The sequence below is a fragment of the Schizophyllum commune genome (assembly GCF_000143185.2).
Source record: "Schizophyllum commune H4-8 unplaced genomic scaffold SCHCOscaffold_6, whole genome shotgun sequence".
In the NCBI taxonomy this organism is placed as follows: Eukaryota; Fungi; Basidiomycota; class Agaricomycetes; order Agaricales; family Schizophyllaceae; genus Schizophyllum; species Schizophyllum commune.
In genome coordinates this window covers 1,607,426-1,631,333 of record NW_026089543.1, presented here as the reverse complement: position 1 = coordinate 1,631,333, position 23,908 = coordinate 1,607,426, and the positions used below count along the sequence as shown (strand labels likewise).

At 58.6% G+C, this 23,908-nt stretch overlaps 12 protein-coding genes across 12 annotated transcripts; 7 read left to right on the top strand and 5 right to left on the bottom strand.

The window, feature by feature from the left end:
- Positions 1–4,025: 4,025 nt before the first annotated feature.
- On the bottom strand, positions 4,026–4,746 carry SCHCODRAFT_02733382 (uncharacterized protein; the record flags this gene model as incomplete). The annotated part of the gene is made up of 1 exon (XM_050347141.1): positions 4,026–4,746. A coding segment is annotated over exon 1 (669 nt), but the record flags the coding sequence as incomplete, so codon positions are not given.
- Positions 4,747–5,882: 1,136 nt separating this feature from the next.
- Positions 5,883–6,248, top strand: SCHCODRAFT_02733378 (uncharacterized protein; the record flags this gene model as incomplete). The annotated part of the gene is made up of 1 exon (XM_050347140.1): positions 5,883–6,248. One exon carries the CDS (start codon positions 5,883–5,885, stop codon positions 6,180–6,182), a length of 300 nt encoding a protein of 99 aa, XP_050200116.1. The 3' UTR covers positions 6,183–6,248.
- Positions 6,249–6,900: 652 nt separating this feature from the next.
- Positions 6,901–7,803, bottom strand: SCHCODRAFT_02688881 (uncharacterized protein; the record flags this gene model as incomplete). Its single annotated transcript, XM_003032112.2, has 2 exons — positions 6,901–7,598; positions 7,764–7,803. The coding sequence occupies 2 exons, from the start codon at positions 7,801–7,803 to the stop codon at positions 6,901–6,903; spliced, it is 738 nt and encodes a 245-aa protein (XP_003032158.1).
- An 820-nt stretch (positions 7,804–8,623) lies between these two features.
- On the top strand, positions 8,624–8,872 carry SCHCODRAFT_02459193 (uncharacterized protein; the record flags this gene model as incomplete). The annotated part of the gene is made up of 1 exon (XM_003031672.1): positions 8,624–8,872. A coding segment is annotated over one exon (249 nt), but the record flags the coding sequence as incomplete, so codon positions are not given.
- Positions 8,873–11,299: 2,427 nt separating this feature from the next.
- On the top strand, positions 11,300–12,018 carry SCHCODRAFT_02733368 (uncharacterized protein). Its single transcript, XM_050347139.1, has 2 exons — positions 11,300–11,544; positions 11,683–12,018. The coding sequence occupies exons 1-2, from the start codon at positions 11,346–11,348 to the stop codon at positions 11,871–11,873; spliced, it is 390 nt and encodes a 129-aa protein (XP_050200115.1). The 5' UTR covers positions 11,300–11,345; the 3' UTR covers positions 11,874–12,018.
- A 363-nt stretch (positions 12,019–12,381) lies between these two features.
- On the top strand, positions 12,382–12,669 carry SCHCODRAFT_02458020 (uncharacterized protein; the record flags this gene model as incomplete). Its single annotated transcript, XM_050342588.1, has 1 exon — positions 12,382–12,669. A coding segment is annotated over one exon (288 nt), but the record flags the coding sequence as incomplete, so codon positions are not given.
- Positions 12,670–13,380: 711 nt separating this feature from the next.
- SCHCODRAFT_02449968 (uncharacterized protein) lies at positions 13,381–13,665 on the top strand (the record flags this gene model as incomplete). The annotated part of the gene is made up of 1 exon (XM_050342553.1): positions 13,381–13,665. A coding segment is annotated over one exon (285 nt), but the record flags the coding sequence as incomplete, so codon positions are not given.
- A 39-nt stretch (positions 13,666–13,704) lies between these two features.
- SCHCODRAFT_02480941 (uncharacterized protein) lies at positions 13,705–13,929 on the top strand (the record flags this gene model as incomplete). The annotated part of the gene is made up of 1 exon (XM_050342792.1): positions 13,705–13,929. A coding segment is annotated over one exon (225 nt), but the record flags the coding sequence as incomplete, so codon positions are not given.
- Positions 13,930–14,150: 221 nt separating this feature from the next.
- On the top strand, positions 14,151–17,218 carry SCHCODRAFT_02733361 (uncharacterized protein; the record flags this gene model as incomplete). Its single annotated transcript, XM_003031673.3, has 2 exons — positions 14,151–15,589; positions 15,614–17,218. 2 exons carry the CDS (start codon positions 14,151–14,153, stop codon positions 17,055–17,057), a joined length of 2,883 nt encoding a protein of 960 aa, XP_003031719.2. The 3' UTR covers positions 17,058–17,218.
- Positions 17,219–17,356: 138 nt separating this feature from the next.
- Positions 17,357–18,441, bottom strand: SCHCODRAFT_02667996 (uncharacterized protein; the record flags this gene model as incomplete). The annotated part of the gene is made up of 9 exons (XM_003032113.2): positions 17,357–17,458; positions 17,527–17,667; positions 17,731–17,752; positions 17,808–17,829; positions 17,880–17,902; positions 17,963–18,062; positions 18,113–18,271; positions 18,322–18,366; positions 18,420–18,441. The coding sequence occupies 9 exons, from the start codon at positions 18,439–18,441 to the stop codon at positions 17,357–17,359; spliced, it is 636 nt and encodes a 211-aa protein (XP_003032159.1).
- A 1,018-nt stretch (positions 18,442–19,459) lies between these two features.
- On the bottom strand, positions 19,460–20,629 carry SCHCODRAFT_02502008 (NmrA-domain-containing protein; the record flags this gene model as incomplete). The annotated part of the gene is made up of 5 exons (XM_003032114.1): positions 19,460–19,531; positions 19,584–20,095; positions 20,146–20,197; positions 20,262–20,390; positions 20,453–20,629. 5 exons carry the CDS (start codon positions 20,627–20,629, stop codon positions 19,460–19,462), a joined length of 942 nt encoding a protein of 313 aa, XP_003032160.1.
- Positions 20,630–21,024: 395 nt separating this feature from the next.
- Positions 21,025–23,232, bottom strand: SCHCODRAFT_02626469 (DUF1479-domain-containing protein). The gene is made up of 13 exons (XM_050345352.1): positions 23,014–23,232; positions 22,784–22,952; positions 22,695–22,731; positions 22,473–22,640; positions 22,403–22,422; positions 22,208–22,350; positions 22,152–22,158; positions 22,070–22,103; positions 21,996–22,014; positions 21,906–21,947; positions 21,776–21,857; positions 21,556–21,721; positions 21,025–21,492 (listed from the first exon to the last, which is right to left on the bottom strand). Exons 1-13 carry the CDS (start codon positions 23,179–23,181, stop codon positions 21,258–21,260), a joined length of 1,290 nt encoding a protein of 429 aa, XP_050200111.1. The 5' UTR covers positions 23,182–23,232; the 3' UTR covers positions 21,025–21,257.
- Between the last annotated feature and the right edge of the window lie 676 nt (positions 23,233–23,908).

The window sequence follows — 23,908 nt, the reverse complement described above, 5'->3', positions numbered from 1 at the left end:
GGTCGGCTTCAGCTCCCCAACAGGCAGATGGCGGCGAACCTTGGTGCGCAGGCAGAGGTCGCAGGTCTTCGTGTACAGGCCAATGTACCGAGACATCTGCGGCCACCAGTAGTTGCGTGAGACAAGCTCAAGGGTCTTGAACCGCCCCTTGTGGCCCGTGACCCAGCTGTCATGATGCTGCGCAACTATCCGGCGACGAAGGTCATGCGTCGGAGGGACGTAGACCTTACCTCTGAAGTACAGCAACCCGTCACGCTGGTCCCACTCAGCGCTTCGCACAGAACGGGTGCTCGACTTGCGCAGCTCCCGTACAGCTCGCATCGCAGGCTCATCCAGGTCATCCATATCAAGGGAGGACTTGATGTCCTTGATGATGTCCACCTCCTCCCCGGCGACTGCCAGTCCGCTAAGAGCCGCCACCACGAAGGTCTCTGGCTTCAGCAGGATGACATTGTCATTATCGCCGGTCCCGTCGTCATGGTCTGCTCGCCGGGACAGAGCGTCCGGTTTGCCCATTGACTTGCCCGGACGGTGGTGGAGGGTGTAGTCGAACCTCGATAGGTAGAGCGACCAACGCGCCTGGCGGCGGTTGAGCTTGCGAGCTGTGCGGAAGTACTCCAAGTTCTGGTGGTCGGACCAGATCTCGACAGGGTGCTGGGCGCCTTCGAGGAAGTGTTGCCACTCCTCGAGCGCTTGGATGATCGCCAGCAGCTCCTTGTCATGGATCTCATAGTTCCGTTCCACGGGGGACAGAGACTTGGAGTAAAAGGCCACCGGATGCCACTTACCATCCTTGCCCGACTGCTGAGACAACACCGCGCCCGTGGCGTAGTCAGAGCTGTCTGCCTCGACCCTAAAGGGTCGGAGGTCATCTGGGAGAGCTAGGATGGGGGACGACGTAATGCGCTGCTTCAGGCTGTCGAAGGCCTCCTGCGCTTCCGTCGTCCACTGGAAAGGGGCATCCTTGCGCGTGAGATCGAACAGGGGTCGAGCCAGGTGCGAAAATCCCTCGATGAACCGTCGGTAGAAATTGGTGAAGCCCAAAAAGGCAGACACCTCCTTCTTGTTCTTCGGTTCCGGCCACTCGGCAACGCCGGAGACCTTCACCGGGTCCATCTCGACATGATTATGAGAGATGATCACACCAAAGTACTCAATCCGTTCCTTCTCAAGCTCGCACTTGTCCGCACGAAGGTAGAGGCGGTACTCCCGCAGACGTTCCAAGACCATCCTCGTGACACGGCGATGTTCTTCGCGCGTCTTGGTGTAGATAAGGATGTCGTCAAGGTAGACTGAGACAACGCCCTCCATGATCAGATCGTGGAGGATGTCGTTCATCATTGTCTGGAACGTTGCGGGGCTGTTCGTCAGGCCAAAGAACATGACCAGGGGCTCGAACAGGCTGCGATTTGTGCGGAAAGCTGCCTTCCATTCATCGCCCTCACGAATGCGCACGTTGTTGAACCCCCAACGCACGTCTAACTTCGTAAAATATCGCGCTCCCTTGAGCCGGTTGACAAGGTCATTGATCAACGGCAAGGGGTAACGGTTCTTGACCGTCATGCTGTTAAGCGCGCGATAGTCCTGTACCAACCTCAGACTCCCGTCTTTCTTCTTGACGAAGAATACAGGCGAAGCCATCGGCGATTTGGACGGGCGTATGCGACCGGTGCGCAGGTTCTCCTCGATGAACTCATCCAGCGGTTTCTGCTCGGCCGGTGAGACCGGGTAGACTTTGCAGGAAACCGGTTTGGCATCTGGGATGAGTTCGATCGCGTGGTCCCATGGCTTCCGGTCGGGAAGGACGTCGAAGGACTCCTTAGAGAACACATCCATGTAATCATAGAAGTGTTCCGGCAGGGCGTCCTTGACGTTGCGAGGCGCATGCTTGGCTGCCGCTTCTGCAAGGCGTTGAGAGGCTGTAGACGTGGCGCGGTTGAATTCCTCGTGAGGCCAGAGGTGGGTCACGAATACACGATCACCGTCCTCAACCTCAGGAGCGTCAGGGAAATCATCTGGACTATCGCAGCCAAATATGTCCTCAGGTTGGACATCGTCTACTTCCTCTTCTTCAAGCTCAACAACTCGTGGGTCTGGGCCTTCCTGACAGGCTTGACGGTCACGAGCTTCCCGCTTGCGCTCAGCACGAAGGGTTTGGATTTCACTCCTCTCCTCGGCCTTGCACTTGCCACATTGGGACGGGCAGCGGGTGAGCTTGAGCCTGCCGGACTTCCAGTCGATCTCGGGGTTGTGGTACTTCAGCCACCCATGCCCGAGGATGAGCGACTGTTTCCCTAGCTTGGTGACGGCAAGCACAACACGTTCCGAGTGACCTTCATGGCCGAGAACAACATCTACCACTGCGTTGATACTGCCATTCTCGTTGGGCGAACCATCAACATTGAAGACAGGTATCGGGCGCTGTAAGCGCGTGGTGGGGATGCCATTCTGGGCAACAAAGTCCGCATCGGCATAGCCAAGGCTGGTGGCGCCGGAATCAACAAGCGCTTGGGTGGACACCTTACGCTGGTCGATAACTGACTGAAGCTCGACGCGTATGCGGAGCGACGTGGGGGAGGACTCGGTGGCGTTGACTACCAGTCGGCGCGGAAGGCGGCGCTCGAGCTTTGTGAGCTTAACTCGAGGTGCCTCCGGCGGCGAGGGTGGTGCCACTGGCGGCGGCGAAGGAGGTACGGTGGATGGTTCTATCTTTGCGCTCGGACGACAAGAGAGGGAAGAGATATGCATATTGTCGTCTAAGTACATGAGGGGCGCAAAGTAGTTACCAAACGGTCGTGAGGGCGTACCGCTCACTCGCGACCGTTGCCGAAATCCTCCATCGCGGCGGCACGAGCCTCCTGCTCCACGATATCCGAGTGCGCGGCGTGGAACGCGGCGACCTCCTCGGCATGGTCCACTGAGAGTACCCAGTCCTCATCCAGGACGTGGACGTCGGCCGGCTGCGGGCAGTTGTAGGAGAGATGGCCGGTACGGCCGCAGCGGCGACAGGTGACGGTGGCGAGCGCAGCGGCACGGCGGCGGCGCGTTGCATCGACGTCCATTGGGATACCCGGAGGGAGGGGGCGCTCAGCAGGGGCAGGGCGCGGCGCGGGAGCGGGCGCAGGCGCGGGAGCGGGGCGCACAAAGGGGACCGGCGCGCGAGGGGCAAAAGGCGCACGGCTGGGGGCAACGGGCACGCGCATGGACTGGTGGAAGGACTTGTGCTCGTCGCGCGTCACCTCCTGGGTGCGGGCCTGCTTGATCCACTCCGCCAAGTTCTCGTCGTTGGGACCAGCAGGAGCGAGGGAGATAGTCTCCTCGATCTTGAGGTTGAGGCCACGACGGAAGTTGGTGGTGACGATCTCCTCGAGGTTCGTGAGGGGTTTGTCGTTGGCGTCGACGTGCCCGGCGCGCTCAGAGAGCTTGAGGAAGCGGGCGACGTACGTGTCAACGGAGTCGCTACCCTGGAAGTAGGACGTGCCTCGGAGGAGAGTGCGCGCCTGCTTCTTGTCGTTGAGGATGACGAACTCCTCCTCGAACTTCTTGACGAAGGCGGCCCAGTTGGCGAAGCGGGGGGTGCCGCCGTTGTTCTGGGGATGCTTCATCGTCTGGGAGGCAAAGCGCTGGACAGCGTCGCTGCCGCGGAGGTAGGTGCAGATCGTCCTGATCTTCTCCTGGTCGTCCTGCCAGTACCACCTTGTGCAGTAGATTGGTTTCAAATCCAAACCGAGAACTTGCGTAATCCGGTTTGAAATCTACGCGACGTGATCACGGGCCCGGCAAAAGCCGAACTCGCCCGCCCTCTGCGCCAGCCGCCGGCCCCGGGCGATGCCCTAATAGGGCACCGACGCCATGATGCGCGCCGCGCGCGCGTCGGGCGGCTCGCGTGACACGCGTCACCCCGCGGACACGTCACGCGCGCCCCGCCCCGCGCGTCGGGCGGCTCGCGTGACACGCGTCACCCCGCGGACACGTCACGCGCGCCCCGCCCCGCGCGTCGGGGGCGTGCCGTGTGCCGTCGCGACGCCGCGTATCGCGCGTAGACCAGCAGCAAATGAAGAGAATATGTATATAATGTATGTATATGTACGAGAAATGAGGTGGGGAGGGGAGGAAAACGAGAAAAACGCGAAAAAAGCGCGGGCGAAAATTTTCGCCCGCGATCGACGCGCTCCTGCTGCTCGCGCAGCGCGCGGGAGCGCGTCGAGATGAAGGGGGAGGGTAGAGAGATGTCCCCCCAAGCTACGGGCGCCCTTCCGCGTCGAGGGACGCGTCCGCGGCGGCACGTAGCATGCGGGGGAAGGGGGAATGGGGAGGGGAATGGGGAGGGGAATGGGGAGGGGAATGGGGAGGGGTGCATTGAGCCCACCACCACGCATAGACTGAGCCACGCGAGCGGCAGAGTCGCAATTGTGCATGCCTACGGGTGTAGCACTGCCCTTGTACGCGAGAATGGGGTATGGGGGGTGATGTGAGCGAGGGAGACGAGGGGGGGCGGGGGGAGGGGCGGTGGCGCTGGGCATGCGACCACGCGCGGACCAGCTTCCACGCCGGCGGGCACTCTTCCGGAATGTGTTTCTGACGCATGAAGCGCCGCCAGCAAGGTCCCAAGGCCGAGGACGATGGCCGAGGGCACGGGCAGAGGAGGGGTGCGGCGCTGTTGCCTGCTGCCCACACACCCTCCCCTCATTCATCGCATAAAAGCCAATGTCAGTCAATGAGAGCGTGGCAGGCGCATTCACGCACCCACACCCCCTTCCTTGGCGTCTCCGCTGGCTGCGTCGCTATGCTACGCGCGATATTCGTGAGTTTTCAGAAATAAGGTGTTTTGTCGCGTTCCCATGGATTGGCGTGTGACGGGAAGGGAGCAGAAAGATGCAGAACTATGGGGGGGAGGGGGAGGGAGGTTCGCGTGTGGTGGCGGTCGTGAGCAAGGACGATGGTGATTGCAAGTTGCGATGTTCCTCGGGACCGTGAGCCTTGTTCCTCGGGACCGCACGGCCCTCCGGCCCTTTTGGCAGCGTCTGTGGCATGCCGCAAGAGCATTTGAGCTCGAGAAATAATGTAGAAGATACAATTGATTATGTTTACCTGTAATCATGGACTATGGCGGGAGAGGGACCATGTGAACACCCTCAAAGGGCCGCATCTCGTTGAGGGCGCTCAGATGGGATGTTTTCGATTGAGCGAAGTATCTAAAGCTTATGACAATTGTGTATCTACCAGATAAGGTAATCTAAGCTTCCCCCTTTGCATTGCAGATAGTTCGACGCAGATCGAGTAAGTTTCAAGCGAGAGAGAATGAGGAAAGGGTGCGGACGCGCACAATCGGGGGTGGAATGTACAGTACTTCGAGAGTGTAACCCATGAAGTCAAGTTCGATTGGTTGCTGGCGTCCGTATGGTCCCAAAATTTCTAGACCTATTACAGCATATATCTATCAATATAATGAGGACTTAGTATGCTCTTAGAATGCCCACGGCGTGCACCCGAGGCCGTCGAGCTCGACGACGACGAAGCTCGGGCATCGGGCCGAGCATCCGGCCCGCTCATCCGACGCGTCTGCCCGCGCGTCGCCTTGTCTTCAACCACCATCTCCCCATCCCCTCGTCCCCCCGCCGCCTCTGGACACCCCTCCCTCGCTTCCTCTCCTCCATTTTACCTCGACTATCGGCGCTGAGCGCTTGACACAACGGCAGCACCACACAAGATAGCAAACAGCGCTAGATGACGCCAATCCAACAGGCGTGCGAGGAGGGGGGGAAATGGGTGCGTGTATACGCCCCGCTAATCGATATTTTACTAACTTATCACTGCTATGACGCTTGGGGAGGCGTGAGACCAGGCGCGCGACCTGCGCAACGAAGAGGAGAACGGGGCAAATGCTGCCCCTTCCCGCCATCCGCCCCCTCAGACCGCCCACGAGGGCGCGGGGGGTTCGCCTAGGGCATGTTATGCGCCCTAGGACGCCTCCCAAGGCTTTTCTAGCCGCTACGCCCCCACCTGCTTGCTTGACGCGTGCAGGTGGGGTAGTACATCATACCCTCCCAGCCCTCCCACCCCCACCCCTCGCTCGCATAGAATCGCCTTTGTGGCGATTTTACGCACCGCTGGCGACGCGTATTGCGCTGCCGAGGCTCGCTCTCGGTGCGCTGCATCGGAGCGCAGCTGCGATCGGCTAGGCCGACCGCGCGGGGCGGCTGCCAGCGGCGTTGCCCCCTCGACGCGTTAGATGATCATGCGCTGCCCTCTCTCTCAACAGAGAGGGCTAATTGCGTGGAACGCTTTCCCCCGCTCTGCATCTACGCCTCTCGAAGGTGCAGAAGCGGCGGGAACGCGCAGCCATGCCCCACCCTCCCCCTCCCCCCTTCCCCTGCATGCTACGTGCCGCCGCGGACGCGTCCCTCGACGCGGAAGGGCGCCCGTAGCTTGGGGGGACATCTCTCTACCCTCCCCCTTCATCTCGACGCGCTCCCGCGCGCTGCGCGAGCAGCAGGAGCGCGTCGATCGCGGGCGAAAATTTTCGCCCGCGCTTTTTTCGCGTTTTTCTCGTTTTCCTCCCCTCCCCACCTCATTTCTCGTACATATACATACATTATATACATATTCTCTTCATTTGCTGCTGGTCTACGCGCAATACGCGGCGTCGCGACGGCACACGGCACGCCCCCGACGCGCGGGGCGGGGCGCGCGTGACGTGTCCGCGGGGTGACGCGTGTCACGCGAGCCGCCCGACGCGCGCGCGGCGCGCATCATGGCGTCGGTGCCCTATTAGGGCATCGCCCGGGGCCGGCGGCTGGCGCAGAGGGCGGGCGAGTTCGGCTTTTGCCGGGCCCGTGATCACGTCGCGTAGATTTCAAACCGGATTACGCAAGTTCTTGGTTTGGATTTGAAACTTATTTACAGCATCAGCTGCCAGTACAACTCCATGGATCCGACATAGACCTCCGCAGCGTCCAGGAAGGCGCGGCCGTTCGCGCGGTTACCGTCAAAGGTAGGCGGAGGGTTGACCTTGGCCAACGGCTTGTGACCGGAGGACGAGCGGTTCGCCATTGCCAACAGCAGCTGGGTCATCTGATAGGTGAGCGTCTGCTGCTGCTGTATCGACTGCTCCATCAGCGCCAGCCGCTGCTGCATGGTCGGCTGCTCCTCAGGCTGGTCGGCGAAGCCGTCCTCGATGTTGGTCTCCATGTCGTGGTGCGACATGTCGAGGGGAGACTGGGTGCGAGCAAAGGACCGGGGTGTAGACACGTGGGAAGGGACGAGGATCGGGAAATATCGGGTGACGGTGGGGATAATAAGAGTAGGGGTCTCGTTGTCTTCTTCTTCGGTGATGCGAGGACAAGGGATAGATGACGAGCGGAAGTGGGGGCAGGGCTGCTCGTCGCAGTTTTCGTAGTCGTCCTCGTTGGTGAAGTGGACAAATTTTCGATCGGATAGGTCAAATCCGTGGGGGAGACGCTCGCAGAGAGAGGGAGGCGCGATCTGTTGCGATCCGGGCGATCCAGGGGTAGGCGAAGCAGGAGCACTCCCAGAGGTGCTGTCTGATAAGCCGGATGGTGCTCTGAAGGTCGCAATGGTGATCGGCGGCTCGGTCTCTTAGATAGACTTGTTTTGCTGTAAGGGCAACCCTAAGGCGTGGCGCTCCCAGAGGCGCACACAACTGCAGAGGGGAGAACCAAAGATAAATATCCTATATAATACATCTGAGAAGGGGCGCACCTGCAGAGGGGAGAACCAAAGAAAACAAGTCTAAGGTGCACCTCTGCGTGTGACGCCCATAACTACTGCGGTCACGGTCATGTGATAGAGGAAAAAGAAAAGGAAATCAATAAGTACAAATAGAATCATTCCACGTCCAAACACAAGCAAATAGGAACAATCCACAAGTCCCCTGACAAAAATCGCGCGAGGTAGCTTCAAGACCAGAGCGAAGCAGAAGCTACGCACGATGAAGAGGAAAGCCGAGTGGACAGACTCGTTGATACTAGCAGCCGAGGAAGTGCGGCTACCACCGCATTCGTGCGTCAAGACGAAGGTTACGGGCCCATTCGATGCGCCGGGCGAGTGGGTAGTGGAGAAGTTGCTCCTGTCGTCGGCAGACGACCGCTTCCTGACGGTCCCAAATACATTGATCTCGTCAACGGCTCCGTACGTTCCCCTAGCCAACCCGTCCGATACCCCCAGGATCGTGCGAAAGGGAGAGACACTCGGACGCGTAGTGCGCGTGGAGGAGTACTTTGACAAGCCAGGCACCTCAGACCGGCTACGCAAGATGCAAAACCACGCCAACGCAATGACCAAACTGTGCGCGGCAAGGGCTCGAAAGCCAACGAAGGGGAAGGGGAGCACGCCGATGCCCCATGCCCAGAACTACGGCGCCTGGGCTGCTGGACAGGAACCCGCGCGCAGCCGATTCCACATGCCGAGTGCGGACGCCTACGGCGCTTGGGTGCATCCCCCAACCGCCAGCGAGGAGAGTCGCGAAGAGAATGACCGTGAAGATGAATATGGGCCGAAAACCGCTGCTATGCCTGACGCCGACCCGATCTCGAGTCAGGAATTCCGCAACGTCCTCGACGTGGGAGCGCTGCCGGAGGCGCTCAAGGACCGGGCCTGGCGGATGCTGGAAAGGAGGAAGAAGGCCTTTGGGCTGGACGGACGCCTCGGACACTATCCCGCGAAGGCCACCATCCGCACGAAGGAGAATCAAACACCCATAGCTGAGCCAATGAGGGGCGCCTCTCCTGCGAAGAAGGAAATCATCGACAAGCAAATAGACGTCTGGTTCGAGCAAGGCGTTATCGAACCCTCAATAAGCCCTTGGAGCGCGCCCGTAGTAATAGCTTACCGCAATGGCAAGGCGAGGTTCTGCGTGGATTATCGCAGGTTGAACGAGGTGACGGTGCCGGACGAATTTCCCATACCGCGACAATCGGAGATACTGGCGTCGCTCTCAGGAGCGCAGGTCCTCTCATCGCTCGACGCCCTGTCAGGGTTCACGCAGCTGGAACTGGACCCGAAGGACGTGGAAAAGACCGCCTTCCGTACCCACCGAGGACTGTACCAGTTCAAGCGGATGCCTTTCGGGCTGCGGAACGGACCCTCCATCTTCCAAAGGGTCATGCAATCTGTCCTTGCGCCATACTTATGGCTCTTCGTGTTGGTCTACATAGACGACATCGTGGTATATTCGAAGTCTTTCGAGGAACACCTGGACCACCTAGATCAGGTGCTGGGGGCGATAGAGGAATCCGGCATCACTCTCTCGCCCTCCAAATGCCACTTGTTTTATGATTCGATCATCCTACTCGGACACAGGGTGTCACGACTCGGACTTTCTACGCACTTGGAGAAAGTCAAGGCGGTCCTCGAGCTGGCCCGACCCACGAAAGTATCGGAACTACGCACGTTTCTCGGCATGACGGTATACTTCAGCTCGTTCATTCCGTATTACGCCGACATCTGCACGCCGCTACACCGACTTCTTCGGAAGGACGTACAGTGGGAGTGGGGACTAGTAAACTGGCCGTTCGGCAAGTACGAGACCTGCGAGTGGGCAGTTCTCAGAAAAAGCTGAACCGGAATAAGCACCGTGGTGCTGGCTGACGGTGCTCTTGCAATAGCATGTGACATACGTACAAGAACTTCCAAGGTATGCGGTGCAGATTCACAAGGATCTGTAGAGTTATCGCCACCCCAGCGGATCGTGTAGTTACGAGAGCCAGTGGGAGGGTAAGCTAGATATTGAGGGAAAAGGGAAGGGAAGAAGTTCGAGAGTAGTGAACGCGTTTACCTGCGTCGTGAAGGACGGTTGTTCTGGATTGGGGGTTGGTGAAGACTCAGCGCAACAAGTATGCTCAACGCGTCGTATGCGCATAGAGGCCCGGGTAGTGATAGGAGAGAGAGATAAACGGGGACGGAAAGGTATTGGCAAGTGCGGCGGCGTACGCAGACCACGTGGGACGCGCATCGCGCGCGGGGGCGATCGGCTCCTCGCTCGTCGAGTACGCGTCCGGACGGGTCGCGGAGGATAATTTTTGGCAGAAGGACAGGTACGCGCTGCATAGCGAGCGCTGGGGCAGCCAAGTCAAGGAGGAGGAGGGGAGTGATAGGCGAGAGGCAGTATGCCGTGCGTGCCGTGCGCAGAAGCGAGGAGGTGGGAGGGGGAGGTGTAATCATCCCCACTGCTAGAGAAGGGGAAGGTGCGAATCGCGAAAGGAGAGGTAGGGCGTGGCGCGCGATGTAAGCAGAGGAGAAACGATGGCAGGCGAAGACAGACGCGAGGGCAAGAGCGGGCAGGGCATCGCTATCGTCAATGGCGGGGGTGTTTCCCGACGCAGTGGAGGGCGGGGATAGGGCAGGAAGGGATAGACGGCACACATTCGCCATTGCCGCCCAGCATGTCTGCCCAGGACGCGACAGTCCCGCTACCACGCCTTACTTATATCGTCTCCGCATATTACACGCAGAAGACTGCTTATGCGCGAGGTGGCCATAGTCTGCGTGTGCGGCACGAGAAGGAGATGATGGATGGGGATGGTGGTGCACGCCACAGGGTCGCGGAAGGGAGGGAGGGGCTGTCGCGCGCCTGGCTGGAGATCATAAAGGAGTTGTCCGTGGCCCCTCCGCGCCTCAGGCAGTCTTCATCCACCCTCGGACAGCTCCTGAGGGCGGATGCGGCAAGGACAAGGCAACCGAGACGATGGCCCTGCGTGCGCCGCCATGTCGTCCGGGAGGGCGCCCGCGCGTCATCGCAGACGCGTGTCAAATGTTAGCAGATACCGTTGTAGCTGAAGGGGATGCAATCACGCACCTCTCCCTGCCTCCTTGCACCGGTCGCGTCAGTCAGACAAATGGGCGGCGTAAGGGTAGAATGAGGTGAGGGGAAGGACGAAGGACCGCGGTGATGGTGGTCGAAGACTGCACGCGGATAGATCGGACCGATCACCGAAGGTCGGGCGGCGACTCCCGAGGACGTACAGGAGTTCACGAAGGCTTTTGGGTTGAGTAAAACTTTGGTTGAGGGTAAATGAGTACCTCAGGAGTATGCACAAATACTCTCCTCTATTTAGGTGCACGGAGACAGTGGCTTTTCAAGCTTTCAAGGGCCTGTCGAATATTGTGGCTGTGCAGGCAGATTCGGACCGGTAGCGCACGTGCTGAGGTCCTGCCAGAAGCGCAGCTTCTAGGTACCGGATAGCTTTGAAAACGCAGGATAAAAGTCTTATTGCACATGGAGACATGCTTGATTTTTACTCAAGCAATATATGCACAAAGAAGATGAAGAGAAGACTCGAAGAAATCGTCTCGGAGATAAGTTTGATGCGCCGCTTGGACGTCTGATGGTGATGAATCCCGGTCAGGTAAAACGAGAGCTCTCGCAAGCTCGAGCAGGTCTCGTAACCAGAAGAAGAATACGCGTTCCTTCAAGCCAAGACCGCTCTGCAGAGGGCCCCCGTCCTGGGGCACCCACAAGAGAAGCACCCTTACCGACTGTATACGGACGCGTCGGACTACGCGCTGGGTTGCGCTCTTCAGCAAGTACAAGGGATCAAGATCAAGGACTTAGCCGGCACGAAACTGTACGACAAGCTACGGGAAGCGTACGAGGCGGGCAGGCCTCCCCCCAGGCTGGTCTCGAAGCTGTCGGACAAGTGCAACGACGCGCGGGTAGCCGAGAAGTGGGAGAGCTCCTTCGAGGACACGGAAGTGTTCGTGGAGCGCGTCATTGCCTATTGGTCACGGACGTTCAAAGGAGCGGAGACAAGATACAGCACGACAGAACGCGAAGCCCTGGCGGCCAAGGAAGGCCTCGTAAAGTTCCAACCCTACATCGAAGGCGAGAAGATATTGCTCGTGACAGACCATAGTGCGCTCCAGTGGGCAAAGACCTACGAGAACAGCAACCGGCGCCTCGCAGCGTGGGGGGCTGTATACTCGGCCTACAAGCCAGGTCTGGAGATCATACACCGGCCAGGAAGAGTTCATTCCAACGTGGACCCGCTGAGTCGCATCCCGCGCGCCCCACCTCCGCACGCCTCACCAGCACGGCATGACGGCCCCGCGCTATCGACGGACGAGGCGGCAGCGCAACTTAGGGAAGAGGCGGCGATGCGGGCGCCCGCAGCGCGCATGTTCGAGACGGCCCACCTAGCCGACTGTCTAGAGAGCCTGCCGAGCGCATACGCGGCGATGACCCGCGCGGCAGCTCGTCGCCTAGCTCGCGGGGGGGCCGGAGAAGGGGAATTAAGCAAGACCGAGCGGAAGGAGGACGGAGAGGAAGCAGAAAGTAAGGAGGAAGGCAAACACGAGCCAGACAACGAGCCGAAGGAGGACGACGAGTCGAGCGACGAGGAGGACTTTAAGCCGGGAGAAGGGTACGAAGGAGTGTTCGAACGGCAGCCAGCCATCCTACTGCGTATGGCGCCGGAGGAAGCGAAGGAGTTTTCCGAAGCGTACCAGAAGGAGCCCTACTGGGAGCAGAGGTGGAAGAACGCGAACTCCGATTCAACCACGTTCACGCCAGGACGTTGTTTCTACCGAACAGAAGACGGGCTACTCTTTTTCCTCGACGCGGATTACCTGCCGCGACTATGCGTCCCTGACCGCCTGGTACCACGCATCCTCAGGACAGCACACAAAGAGCCAATGGAGTGCGCCCACGGAGCGGCAGCGAAGGTGTGGGCGAAGCTGCACCCGAAGTTCCACTGGAGGCACATGAGAAGGACGATCGACGCGTATTGCAAGTCTTGCGACGTCTGTCAAAAGGTCAAGTTCGACAACTTCAGGAAGTACGGGACCCTAATACCGAACCCCATACCGCCTCAACCCTATGATTCGGTGTCCATGGACTTCATCACCGGTTTGCCGGAGTCGAGCGGGTTCACGGGTATATTCGTCGTAGTTGATCGATTCTCGAAGCACGCACAGTTCCTTCCCATACCGGCCAAGTTCGACGCACAGGCCGCGGCGGAAGTATTCGTGAGGAACGTGGCTACGCGGTACGGTCTGCCCTCCAGCATAATCGCCGACCAAGACCCTCGCTGGGTGTCCGACTTCTGGCGGGAAATGGCGAAGCTCCTCAAGACGAAGATGATGCTGTCGTCGGCCCACCATCCACAGCATGATGGCCAGACGGAGGTGCTCAACCGGACGATAGAAACGATGTTGAGGGCGTACGTGGCAAGCGACACAGCGCAATGGGCGTCCCTGCTGCACCTCCTTGAGTTCGCGTACAACTCGGCGGTACACAAGAGCACCGGCGAAGCCCCGTTCCGCCTGTTGTTCGGACGCGTACCGAAGTCACCGCTGGACGCCGTGTATCAAGTGAGGAGAGAACCAAAGGAACCTTACACCGATAAGGACCTGGAGGACTACCTGGAGCAGCTAGACATCGCAAGACAGGCCGCGAGAGACGCGATAGCCCTCGCCCAGGAAGAACAAGCCAAAGCCTATAACAAAGGGAGGAAGCCTGCACCCGTGTTCGCCGAAGGCGAGCGAGTCCTGGTCAACCCTCACTCGTTGGAGTGGGTGGAGTCGAAGGGGAAACCGAAGCTGAAGCAGAGATGGATTGGGCCCTTCAAAGTTGCGCAACGTATCAGCCCGAACACTTACCGCTTGCACATGAACGACAAATACCCCGGATTCCCGGTCTTCAACATCCAGCACCTGAAGCGTTACCACGAGAATCCCCTTCCGAAGGACGAACCACGAGCGACCCTTCCCGAGACGCGGGGGGAGGAAATGGCCAGCGATGAGTACGAAGTCGATAAGATTGTGGAACACAAGTGGGACAAGAAGAAGAGGAAGCGAAAGTACAAAGTCCGGTGGGTGGGATACGGGCCGTTCTACGATACGTGGCAATCCGCGAAGGACCTGAAGAACGCAGATGAAGTCCTCCGGAAATACAAGAGACGGCATAATCTAACATAACAGGAGAGCGGTTCGAACTCGCCGGCCCCGGGCCGGCGGCTTCCGGACGCCTCGAGGCTCGACACGAGGGTCGCGCGTGCTCGCCTCGGAATAATTCGCGACCTTGTCTTTTCCTTCTTCATTCTCTTTCCACCACTCGAAGAAAACGTAGTCGGATTCGGCTGCCTCCTTTAGAGTCCTGCTTCCCGTCGGAGTCGACGTTTAGCGGGTGTTCCATGTCTTTCTATCTCTTCTTTCCACCGGGCGGCGACCTACCGCCCATCGCCGTCTATCACTTCGAGCACAACGACACGTGGATCGCCATTCGCGGGGACTACAACGCCCTTCTCAAGAGCCCGCGCTATGAACGGTTCCAGATTCCGTCCCTTCGTCAAGACCGCCTAGGACCTCAGTGGATACTCCTCCCGTTCATCTGGCGCCCTTACGCCGTCACCACGATCATCTCGGACAGGGACCCCGCCGCGCCAGTCCTGTGGAAGCCGGACGTGAAGGACTTGCTCTTCGAAAACGGAACCTGTCGCGTGAAGCCGGAGATAGCGGAGAGGATGCTGAAGTGCGCGAGGACGTTTGCGGAGATCGGTGAGCGGCTGCGGACCAACACTCCCCTCCCCTTCTTCCTCAAGGATGGAACGCGCATCCGGCCCTCCAATTTCGACTTCCAGCGCATCCTAGAGGACGGACGGCCGGGCCAAATCCTCGACCACGCACACGACTTCTGCATAGCCGCCCTCGATCATATCGCCTTCGTCGGCTGGTACACCCTCTCCTTCAAAGGCTACGAAGACGCTCTCAGTCCTCCCCAATTGGAGGTGGTGAGGCTCTGCGAGTTCGAGAAGCGTCCCAAGAGAGGCTGCCTCCTCAACCTCCTGGTCGACTACACCCTCGCCAGCTTCGAACTGTGGATTCAGCACCGAGTACCCATCTACTACCTCTTCACCGAAGCAATGTCCTACGTCGACCGTTTCGTGAGGGTGCGGCCGGACGTGATCCTGGACTACCGAGAGCGGGCGGCTGCGGGCGCCTTGAGCGAGGAGCTGATAGCGCACTACCGGGCCAACGAGCCCGCGGTCCTCAAATACGACGATTTCTTCCAAATACGCCGCCCGTTGACGCAACCCGACTTATTCGACACGCCAATCCCTATCTACGACCCCAAGACTCACTACTCGATCCAAGTCTGCCAAGGATACCGGCCGTATGTCATCCGCAATCCCCCTCTCATCAAACTCTTGCTACCCCGCTACGAAGCGGTCGCCCACAATACGCAATTTCCGAGAGTGGACATAGCGCGATGGGCGCCCAGGGCCATCAACGGGGAGCCCCAAGAGAGCGACGTCTTCCTCATGGACCGAGGTTTCAGCGACCCCACGACGACGGACGACCTCCTCGACGACCATGCCTTCGACGTCAATTCAGGCTGGATCAACAACAACTACCTCCACCTGCGCGAGCTCTTCAAGCCCGCCTTCGCTCCCGGGCTGGGGGAATCCTACGCGCTGGACGGCAGTCGACTTCTCTTTCCTGCTCAAGCAGACGACTGGCTCAGGGAGTACGAAAGGGAGCTGGTAGCGAGAGCGGTGCACGACGGGAAGCCTCGCCCACGGGAATACCAGGACTACCATGACTGGGAAGTCGGGTGGGGAGGAGAGATCGAGTAGGTCTATGAGGAGGTGATCAGCGGGCTCACGGAGCGGACGACGAAGGAGGGGAGTTCGAGCGTCACGGAGGAGGGAAGGGACACCGAGATGGGCAACGCGAGCGACTCGGAAGAAGACAGGGACGAGGAGTACTCGACGGCGCCAGCGTCAACGCGCCCGCCTCTGGACCAGCGTATCACCGACCCAGTCACAGGAGAGTCAGCCGCCACTTGGACCCGGCCCCTATCGGAGCGTATCTCTCCGCCAGATCCTAGTGCGCGTCGTCGGGGCCGACGAGACCGCTGGGAGGAGGAGAGCGAGGACGGTTCCAGCACACCGCCTAGCAGCGTCGCCTCTTCCAACCGTGTGTGGCTGAACGCCAGAAGGAGCGCCTCGCCGACACGTAGCTCCCGGTTGGCCGACCCCGGGCGAGTCTCAAGCAAGCTCTATTCTCCCGACAGCAAACGCTGGGAGGCACTACTGGAGGCGTTCAACCGACAGCTGGAAGAGCTTGGGCAAGTCATGACCGCCCCGCGAGGTACCTATGTTCGCGACGACGTGCGACGTCCCCGACTAGACTGGGATCGGGACTTCGTGGAGAGGGGCCTCCTGCAAGTACACAGCTGGCAGGACCGAGTGTGTCTTGTTCTTTACGCCCTCTTCCATCATTCGCTGCGCACGCCTATCCATTTCCTCGACTTCGTTCTCGAGAAAGGCATGAAGGTGACCTACCTCATCCCAAGGGACCCCATTCCCTCCATGGCGCGAATAGGCCCACAAGGCGCTCCCTCGGCCACCGTCTTCCCCCCGCTCTCCGGCTCTAACCCTACAGAGATATTCCAACTCTGGGAAGCGCTCCTCGACGGCCCGATCTGGGCGAAGACGCATTTCCCCGCTTTCTTGCAGGAGGGAGGGACCGTCAGCTACGTCGTCCGCCACTACGCCAGGAGGTATCTAGACGTAGCCGGCGCGGGCGTCAGCGCCGAGACGCGCGTCTACGCGCGCAACAGCCAGCCGCTGCCCGCCAAGAAGTTTGGCAATGGATTCTTCGTGGTCAGCGATCGCGCGGGGGAAACGGAGCTCGCGGTCATCGGCGGGCGAGTCGCGAACCAGCGTGACGCGCTGAACCCGTACTATGTCGTGCCGCCTACGGCCACCTTCGACTCGAAGGGATGGGACATCGGCAATGGGGAGTGGTCGGCGGCGGAGGAGGAGTACTTGAACGAGGTCATCCAGCGCTGGCGCACGGGGCGCGAGACGATCCTTCGCACGCAGACTCAGTGGAACCGACACGCCAGCGACTGGGCGTACCATTACAAGCAGCGTCGACCCCACGAGGCCCGCCAGACGGCGCCGCCTTCCGAGGGAGAATGCGAGCAGTGGTGCGCGAAGCTGGAAGAGGCCTACGGCATCTCTCTAGAGTTCCGCAGGATCTCCGACCTCGGCAAGCCGCTGGCGATCAAGAACCTGCGGCAGTTCCGCTGAGCGCGCGCGTCGCAGGCGAAGAGTGGGGGGCTTTGTGAGGAGGATGGGATGGACTGGCATGGACTCTTCCCCCGCAACGCGGCTCGGACCCAGGGGGGCTCTTTTTCGTTTACTTACCTTTTACTTACCTTTACGACCTGCATGACACTTACTACGTACTCGGGGGCTTGAACTCGTTACAACTAGCACATACGGCGCCGCGCGCCTTAGATATCGTACTTACGCACGTGGTGAGGGCGGCGCTGATCGGCCGCCCTCCAGGAATATACGCTACTTTTCTTCACGCAACCTCTACAGCCCTACTCGACGTCGACGACGCTTCGAGCAGGGGCCTTGGGTGCGAAGAGGTCAACCTCTATCAGATCGCAGACGCGGATTCGCGTCTGCTCGGGTGCCGCCCGCTTCGGAGTCGAAGCGTTGCGAGCTTGTTCTCGATAGAGAACCACTTCGCGTCCTACCTCCCGCTCACGAGCATCCCCACGCGGTCGGCAGTCACCGCAGAAGGGGGAAAGCCAACGCACATGCGGTCCGGGTACTCCACAATGACCTTGCCCTTCAGCTTTCCGTTCTTGTAATGGACGGCCTGGATCTGACGGCCCGTGAAGCTCTTCTGGTTCAGGACCCACCCGCGGTTGTGGCTGCCATCGTTCCAGGTGCCCTCTCAACCCTGCACCTTGGTGCCATTGCCGGATTGACTGCATACGACACGTGAGGGACGCTCATCATGACTCGCAAGCGAGAGCGACTTACCCCTTCTTGAGGTCGATGAAGGCTGGCGTAGATGGATTAGGATTCCGTCGAGAGTCAGGAAACGCAGCTCACTATTCGTCTCCACGCTCTGGAACCTTTCGGGAGCGAAAATCAATGACGTGGTGCATGCAGCAGCTAAAGAGCTATGTACATACCTCCAGTACGAGGACGACGCTGGGTGCCTAATGATCCAGTGCTGGTTGTCCGTCTTGTGGTACGGGTACCCAATTATTTCCGTGCCGTTGGCAGAGTTGCCTGTCATGAGTATTTGCAGTCCTCTGAATAACGCTAGCCTGCCTGCTCACTGCTGTCGACATCGAGACACTTGTTCCTAGCGATATTGAGCGCCACCCACTTCGCGTCGTCCGAGTTTCCGGAGTCCGATGTGTCAGTAGGCCTGAGGAACCAGAGTTGCTTCAGACGGTCCGCCCCACTGAGCTTTTCCCATCCCTGGACAGGATGCCCTACAAATATCAGTAGACAGTCGTACGGCAGACATAAATAGGAGACCTACCATCAAGATGCAGCGCCGTGCCCGTGCCGACGTTCGTGATGGTGTCTAGACAGCACATCAGCCAGCGCAGAGAGAAGTGGAGCTTGTGAGCAACTCACAGACGCCAGAGAGGAAAGTCATTGCGCTGGTTAGGAAGTTGATATGAGGTCGAGTGCAAGTAGTGGTGGTTGCTGTAATGTAGGGTAAACCTCTTCAGCTTTTATACATGTCCAGGAAAAAAACCAGTATTTTCTCGCCATCGCGTAGCTCTATGACCTCGTCACGATGGTCGGAAGATACATAATGAGGAAGGCCCCCCGAAGGCTCAGCACGGGCAGGCGCTCTGTGCCATGACGGTATAGAGGACCTAACAAGTGGAGATTGGCGAGCGAGGGAGGTCATGCTCACGACAGCAACTCGGCAACAGATGGGCGGAATCGGCACGCGCTTCACCACTGACCTGCTTGTACGTCCTCCTTCTCGTCAGTGAAAGTCTTGAGGCCTCATTCCTGACTGTCCTGGCTTCCGCGCTAAGCTTCTCCATCCCTCGCGATCCCCCACGATGTCAACGCCGTTCACCTACTGAACCTAGGGCATACGCAATCCAGCAGGTAAACCGGACAACGGCGCCGCGGCGGGCGAGGCGCCGTTGGTGCCAAGAATCTTCGACCCGGAGACTAGTCAAGCATCTCTTCCCGTGGCAGCATACTCGCAGAGGAACACAACAACGGTCTGGGCGCGATGGAGGATGGAGGAATTAGGGTTCGAGGTGACCAAATGGGAAATCGGCAAAGTCCGTAGGTTTGTTCGGCATGTGCCGAATAAACTGTGACGACTTTCCTCTTCGCCTTCCCGCCATATACTTATGCACGAATGTGTGCAGGATCTCACGCACGAGGTCACCGCTTGTTACGGTGACGGACCAGTCACTTGCGTATGCGCCTATAAGGCCAAGGACGTAGGCCATAGTCAACGAGGCTAAGAATTTCGCTCGACTTCGTTTGGCAAAGTCTTCGAGTCAGCTCTCTTTGGAAGCAGGAACGGCAACTCATAGCTAATATACGCCAACATGAACCAGAACAAAAAGAAAGCAATCGGTCACATTCATTATTGTACAATTTGTCTGCTCAAGTCTCCGTCATCAAGGCCGGCAGTCAGCTCACTGCGCCTTCGAGAACGCAGGGTTTCCCTTGATGAACTCCTCCCACGTTGTGAGCGGCTCGTCGACGAGCTGGAAATATATCAGCCAAGGCGCACTGGACGGTAGATAGTGAGTCACTCACCGACCGGCTCCAGTCCAACTTCTCGCCGCCATAGTATCCGAACTCGTACACAAGGCGCATGTTCTGCAACAGTTCCTCCTGCGCAGCCGGCGGCATGCCAAACTGTCCCAGCTGCGCCTTGAATGCGTCATTCGGCACGCTCACGAACGTCGCGTCCTTCCCAGCCTCCGGGTACACCTTCTTGAACCCCTCGAGGATCTCGAGCGGCGTGATATACGCAGTCGCGCCCAGCACGCGCTTGCCGAGCGTCGCCTCCCGTTTGAGGAAGATCGCCTTGACGAACTTGCCCGTGTCGCGGTCGGTGGCGAAGAGCGGGATGGGCGCGTCGGCGGGCATGGGCATGGCGAGTGTCCACTTGCCCTCGGGCGACGGGTGAAGATTCATGCTGGGAATGTTGTCCATATAGAAACCGGGCAGGAAAAAGGTGGCGGGGATGCCGAGCTCGCGGATGTAGTCCTCGACCTTGGCCTTGCTGTCGAAGTGGTGGATTTCGGAGAGTACGCCGTTCGTGACTGGAGGACGGTAAGCGGAAGATCAGCGAAGTAAAAGCGAGAATACCTACGCTTAGTGACGTTGAGCAGGCTGCTCCAGACGAGGTGCTGGACGTTCTCTTCCTGGAAAAGGTTAGGAAAGAATCGACAAAATATACGGATTAGAAAAGATATATACCTTACACACGTCAGCAATGTTCTTGCCCTGCGTAATCTCCTTGTCCTCGCTCATGCTGTCCCAGAAATTGGTGACCGCGTAGACGCCGTAAGCGCCCTTGATGGCCTTGCGCAACGAGTCCTTGTCGTTGAGATCAGCCTGAAAGTTGATAGTACGCAGGTCAATACTTGATGAAAGATCCAAAGTAGGAGTGGACCCACAGCGACGACCTCAACGCCCCGCGCAGCCAGCGCCTTAGCACTATCTTTCGATACGTCGCGCGTGACGCCGCGAAGCGCGAACTTGCTAGACGCAGCAGAATCGGCAAGGATGCTGTTAACGACAGAGCCGCCCTGCTTGCCAGTGGCGCCAAAGATGGTGAGGATCTGCTTGGACATGATGTGTAGTTGTTGAAAGTTGTAGGAAGTTATGCAAGAGGAAGAGGTGCTGGGAGTACGCCTCATCGTCCACCTCTTTTATACCCTTGCTTCGCCAAGGGCGAGACTCCATTGTGCGTCATGACGGCTGCGCCCACGGGTAAATTGGAGAGAAAAAGTAGAGTACAGGCATAGACATGTCTTCTCTCAAGCCTGGCGCGCCCCTCGCAAGCTTATGGACTCAAAGGTTGGTGAGAGCGGGTAAATCCAAGTCGTTGCCTAATCGCTTTCACGTACAAAATAGCTGATTCCCACGGTACCGGCACCATCCGGGCGTTATTACGAACCGTGACATGACGCGTTCGAATTGCGCTGACTGTCGGCGAAAGTTCAAGAAAGGGTCTGTCAGCGAGAAGGAGGGAGGCAAGGATGGCTGCTCGCTTGGCGTTCTGACTATGAGGACATCCTAGATATCAGTGGATCTCCTATACATGAGAGGCAGCGATGTTGACTATATGAGCGCCTTACAAGCCCAACACAAATGTTCAGCTAATAAAAGGCTTCTCGTCCTGAATATTCCAGTTACTGTTACATTGGTATACAGACTCAAAGTCGCATTCTGGAATATATTGTACCAGTTCGCACCACATCATGCAGCAGACAAACCCATAGCACGTCGTCCCTCCGTACCCGTGACGTCTTCTTCTTTGCCGATGCCAATGAAGTTGCTCTCGTACGTCTTCAGGTAGTCCGGAGGCGCGACACCATTGACGAAGCTCTCCTTCTGGCGCTCGAGGTACTTCAGGTTCCCAGGCGTCGTCGGCACCGCGCCAATGTACATCACGGCGGAGTCCTCCGTGCCGACATGGTCCTCCTCGACCGAGCTGACGAGGTTGAGGGGCGCTGGTCAGTCACTCGTTGAGCAGGGGGATGCGCGAACACTCAACTGGATTACATCCGTGTGCCAGAAAACAGCGTCGCCAGGCTTGACGGCCGGAATTGATATCATCATCTTGTCCAGGGCGAGGTGCGGGTGGTAATATGGCGTAGGGCGCGGTCCCCCGTAGCCGCCGTCTCGCGCGTAGATGCCCGGGAAGTTGGCTGAGGATATGTCTGATATATACGGTGAGTATATGGTACTTGCGGACGTCGTCGAAGCGACCGCACCAAAGGCCCAGTTCTTCGCGTCTAGCGCCTCTGGAGATGTGGGGTCCACCAGAGGCTTGAAGAAGGGACGGAGGATGATGTACTGCCGGCGGTTCAGGAGTATCGAGCAACGAAATGGAGTTGAACTCACGCAGTTCGATAGAAGGATATCAGGGAAGACTCGCAGCGTGCCCTGGCCTAAACTCAGCGATGGCTACGCCTTCTTGCCGAGTACACCTACGTTGTGAGGCGCGATTTCACTGTAATCATCGTCAGCCTCGGCCGAGAGAGATGGTAGCGAATCGTGTTACCCACGTCATGGCAAGCCAGCCTTGGAATGTCCTCAGAACTACGAGCACGTTTAGCCGCTGCTGCATACAGTCTTAGAGCAGCATACCTGAGCACTGCAAAGTGTTCAGTTTCACTTCGAATGATAGAAGATCCATGGTTCACCTGGTTCGGACGGCCGTACAGAGACGCCTTTGCATACAAACGGTCCTTCAGATCGTAGGGGTCATGCTTGCGCCACTCTCCTGAGAGTACTTCCGCAAAGCACGCCCTGAACTTCTCGTCCTGCCAGCGCTCGATAGCGCCGCCTGTCAACGGTCTCAAACTGGAGACTCGACACGGATTAGTGCAAAGAGTTACCATCAACGTGTGGAGGAAACCTAGAAGACGCCGTGAGTACCGAGATAGTAGATGATGAAGATCGCCTTACCTAGTCCACGAACCACCCGGGTGCCGGATGCGGAAGCGGTCCGCGTAGCTTAGAGGCGTGTTGAGGTCGACGCCCTCCGTCGCATCGATGTGAAAGATGTTGTTGAGCCACGTTGTCACGGCGAGCATTTGGGGGTGCGCACGAGCGCGTACTTGGGACTTCGTCCAGCTGCGTTAGCCCGTGAGTCATGTTCGCCCGTGTCTCTCTCTCGAAAGCACTTACAAGAGTTCAAAGAATTGCTTGTTGTCCTCCGGAAAGCCTATGAAACAAGATCAGTACAGCTATTGGACTGACGCGTCGCACGCGCCCACCTCCCACGTCTGGGTTCGTCTTCACGAACTCGTCCAAGTCAGTCTTCCACTTCCTCGCATCTTCGTCAGGAACAATGTTGTGTATCACGACGGAGCCAATGCGCTTGATCTTGTCGATGTCCTCCTTCGACAGCTTCTCTAGTTCAGAGAACTCGACCTCTGGTATGTACTGCAGAAGACAAAGCTCAGTACAAGAGACACGGAGAAGCACAACAGAGAAGGCAACGCACACTTGAGCCCTTCTTCATCACTTCCTTCGTGACGGTGGCAAGCTCTGCAATGATCTCGCCCCACGCGCGCGTCGCCTTACTCTCGAAATCAGGAATGGAATCCGCAATCTCCTTCTTCAGCGCGGCGAACTGCGGCGGGAGGTCACTAGTAAAGTCTTGCGAGGCCATAGCTACGTTAACGAGTTCGAGCAATGATCGATCCTCGCACCCTCGCGCGCCGCCCCGTCTTTATATCCTTCGACGCAGCATCTTCCACCGCGGACCGGTTTTACCGTGGATTCTCCGGCTCTCCAGGAATGCCGTGTCAAATGCCGCACCCTCAAACGACGATAACAGGACATGGGGCTCACCTGATTGACCCCGAGGACGCGTCGCCACCTCATCCCTCCCCCGTCGACTAATCAGGGTGGGAATAAGGCATGTACGGCGAGGATATAGTGGTGGGCGATCCATAGAGCCGCCCCGCATAGACGTCAGCAGGCTCGCTGGAAGGCTTCCTTCACTCGAGGAAACAGGCTATACGTATGACCAGCGCATTGAGACGAGGGTCGAGGTCGGTGGAGGGTGCGGGGAAGGCCATTAACGGAGGCTATCGCCATTCATATTGTCCTGATCATGGCTTCAGGTTGCGCTGGTACTGACGTTCGCCTGCGCCTCATTCGTATCAGAGCGTCTTCTACATGAGCGAAGGCCTCACCTCAGGGACGAATCAGCACCTCTCGATATGCATCGGCCGACAAGGCGGAGGCGAAATGAGGACATTGACACCCTATAAGCTCATATCGGGGCGCGAAGGTGGCATCGGGCAGCCTGCCTGAGCCCGACCGTGCGCGCGATACGCTCGAGTTGGCGATTTGAGCGCAGTGGCTACCTGGATGTCAGGCCAACGACGAGA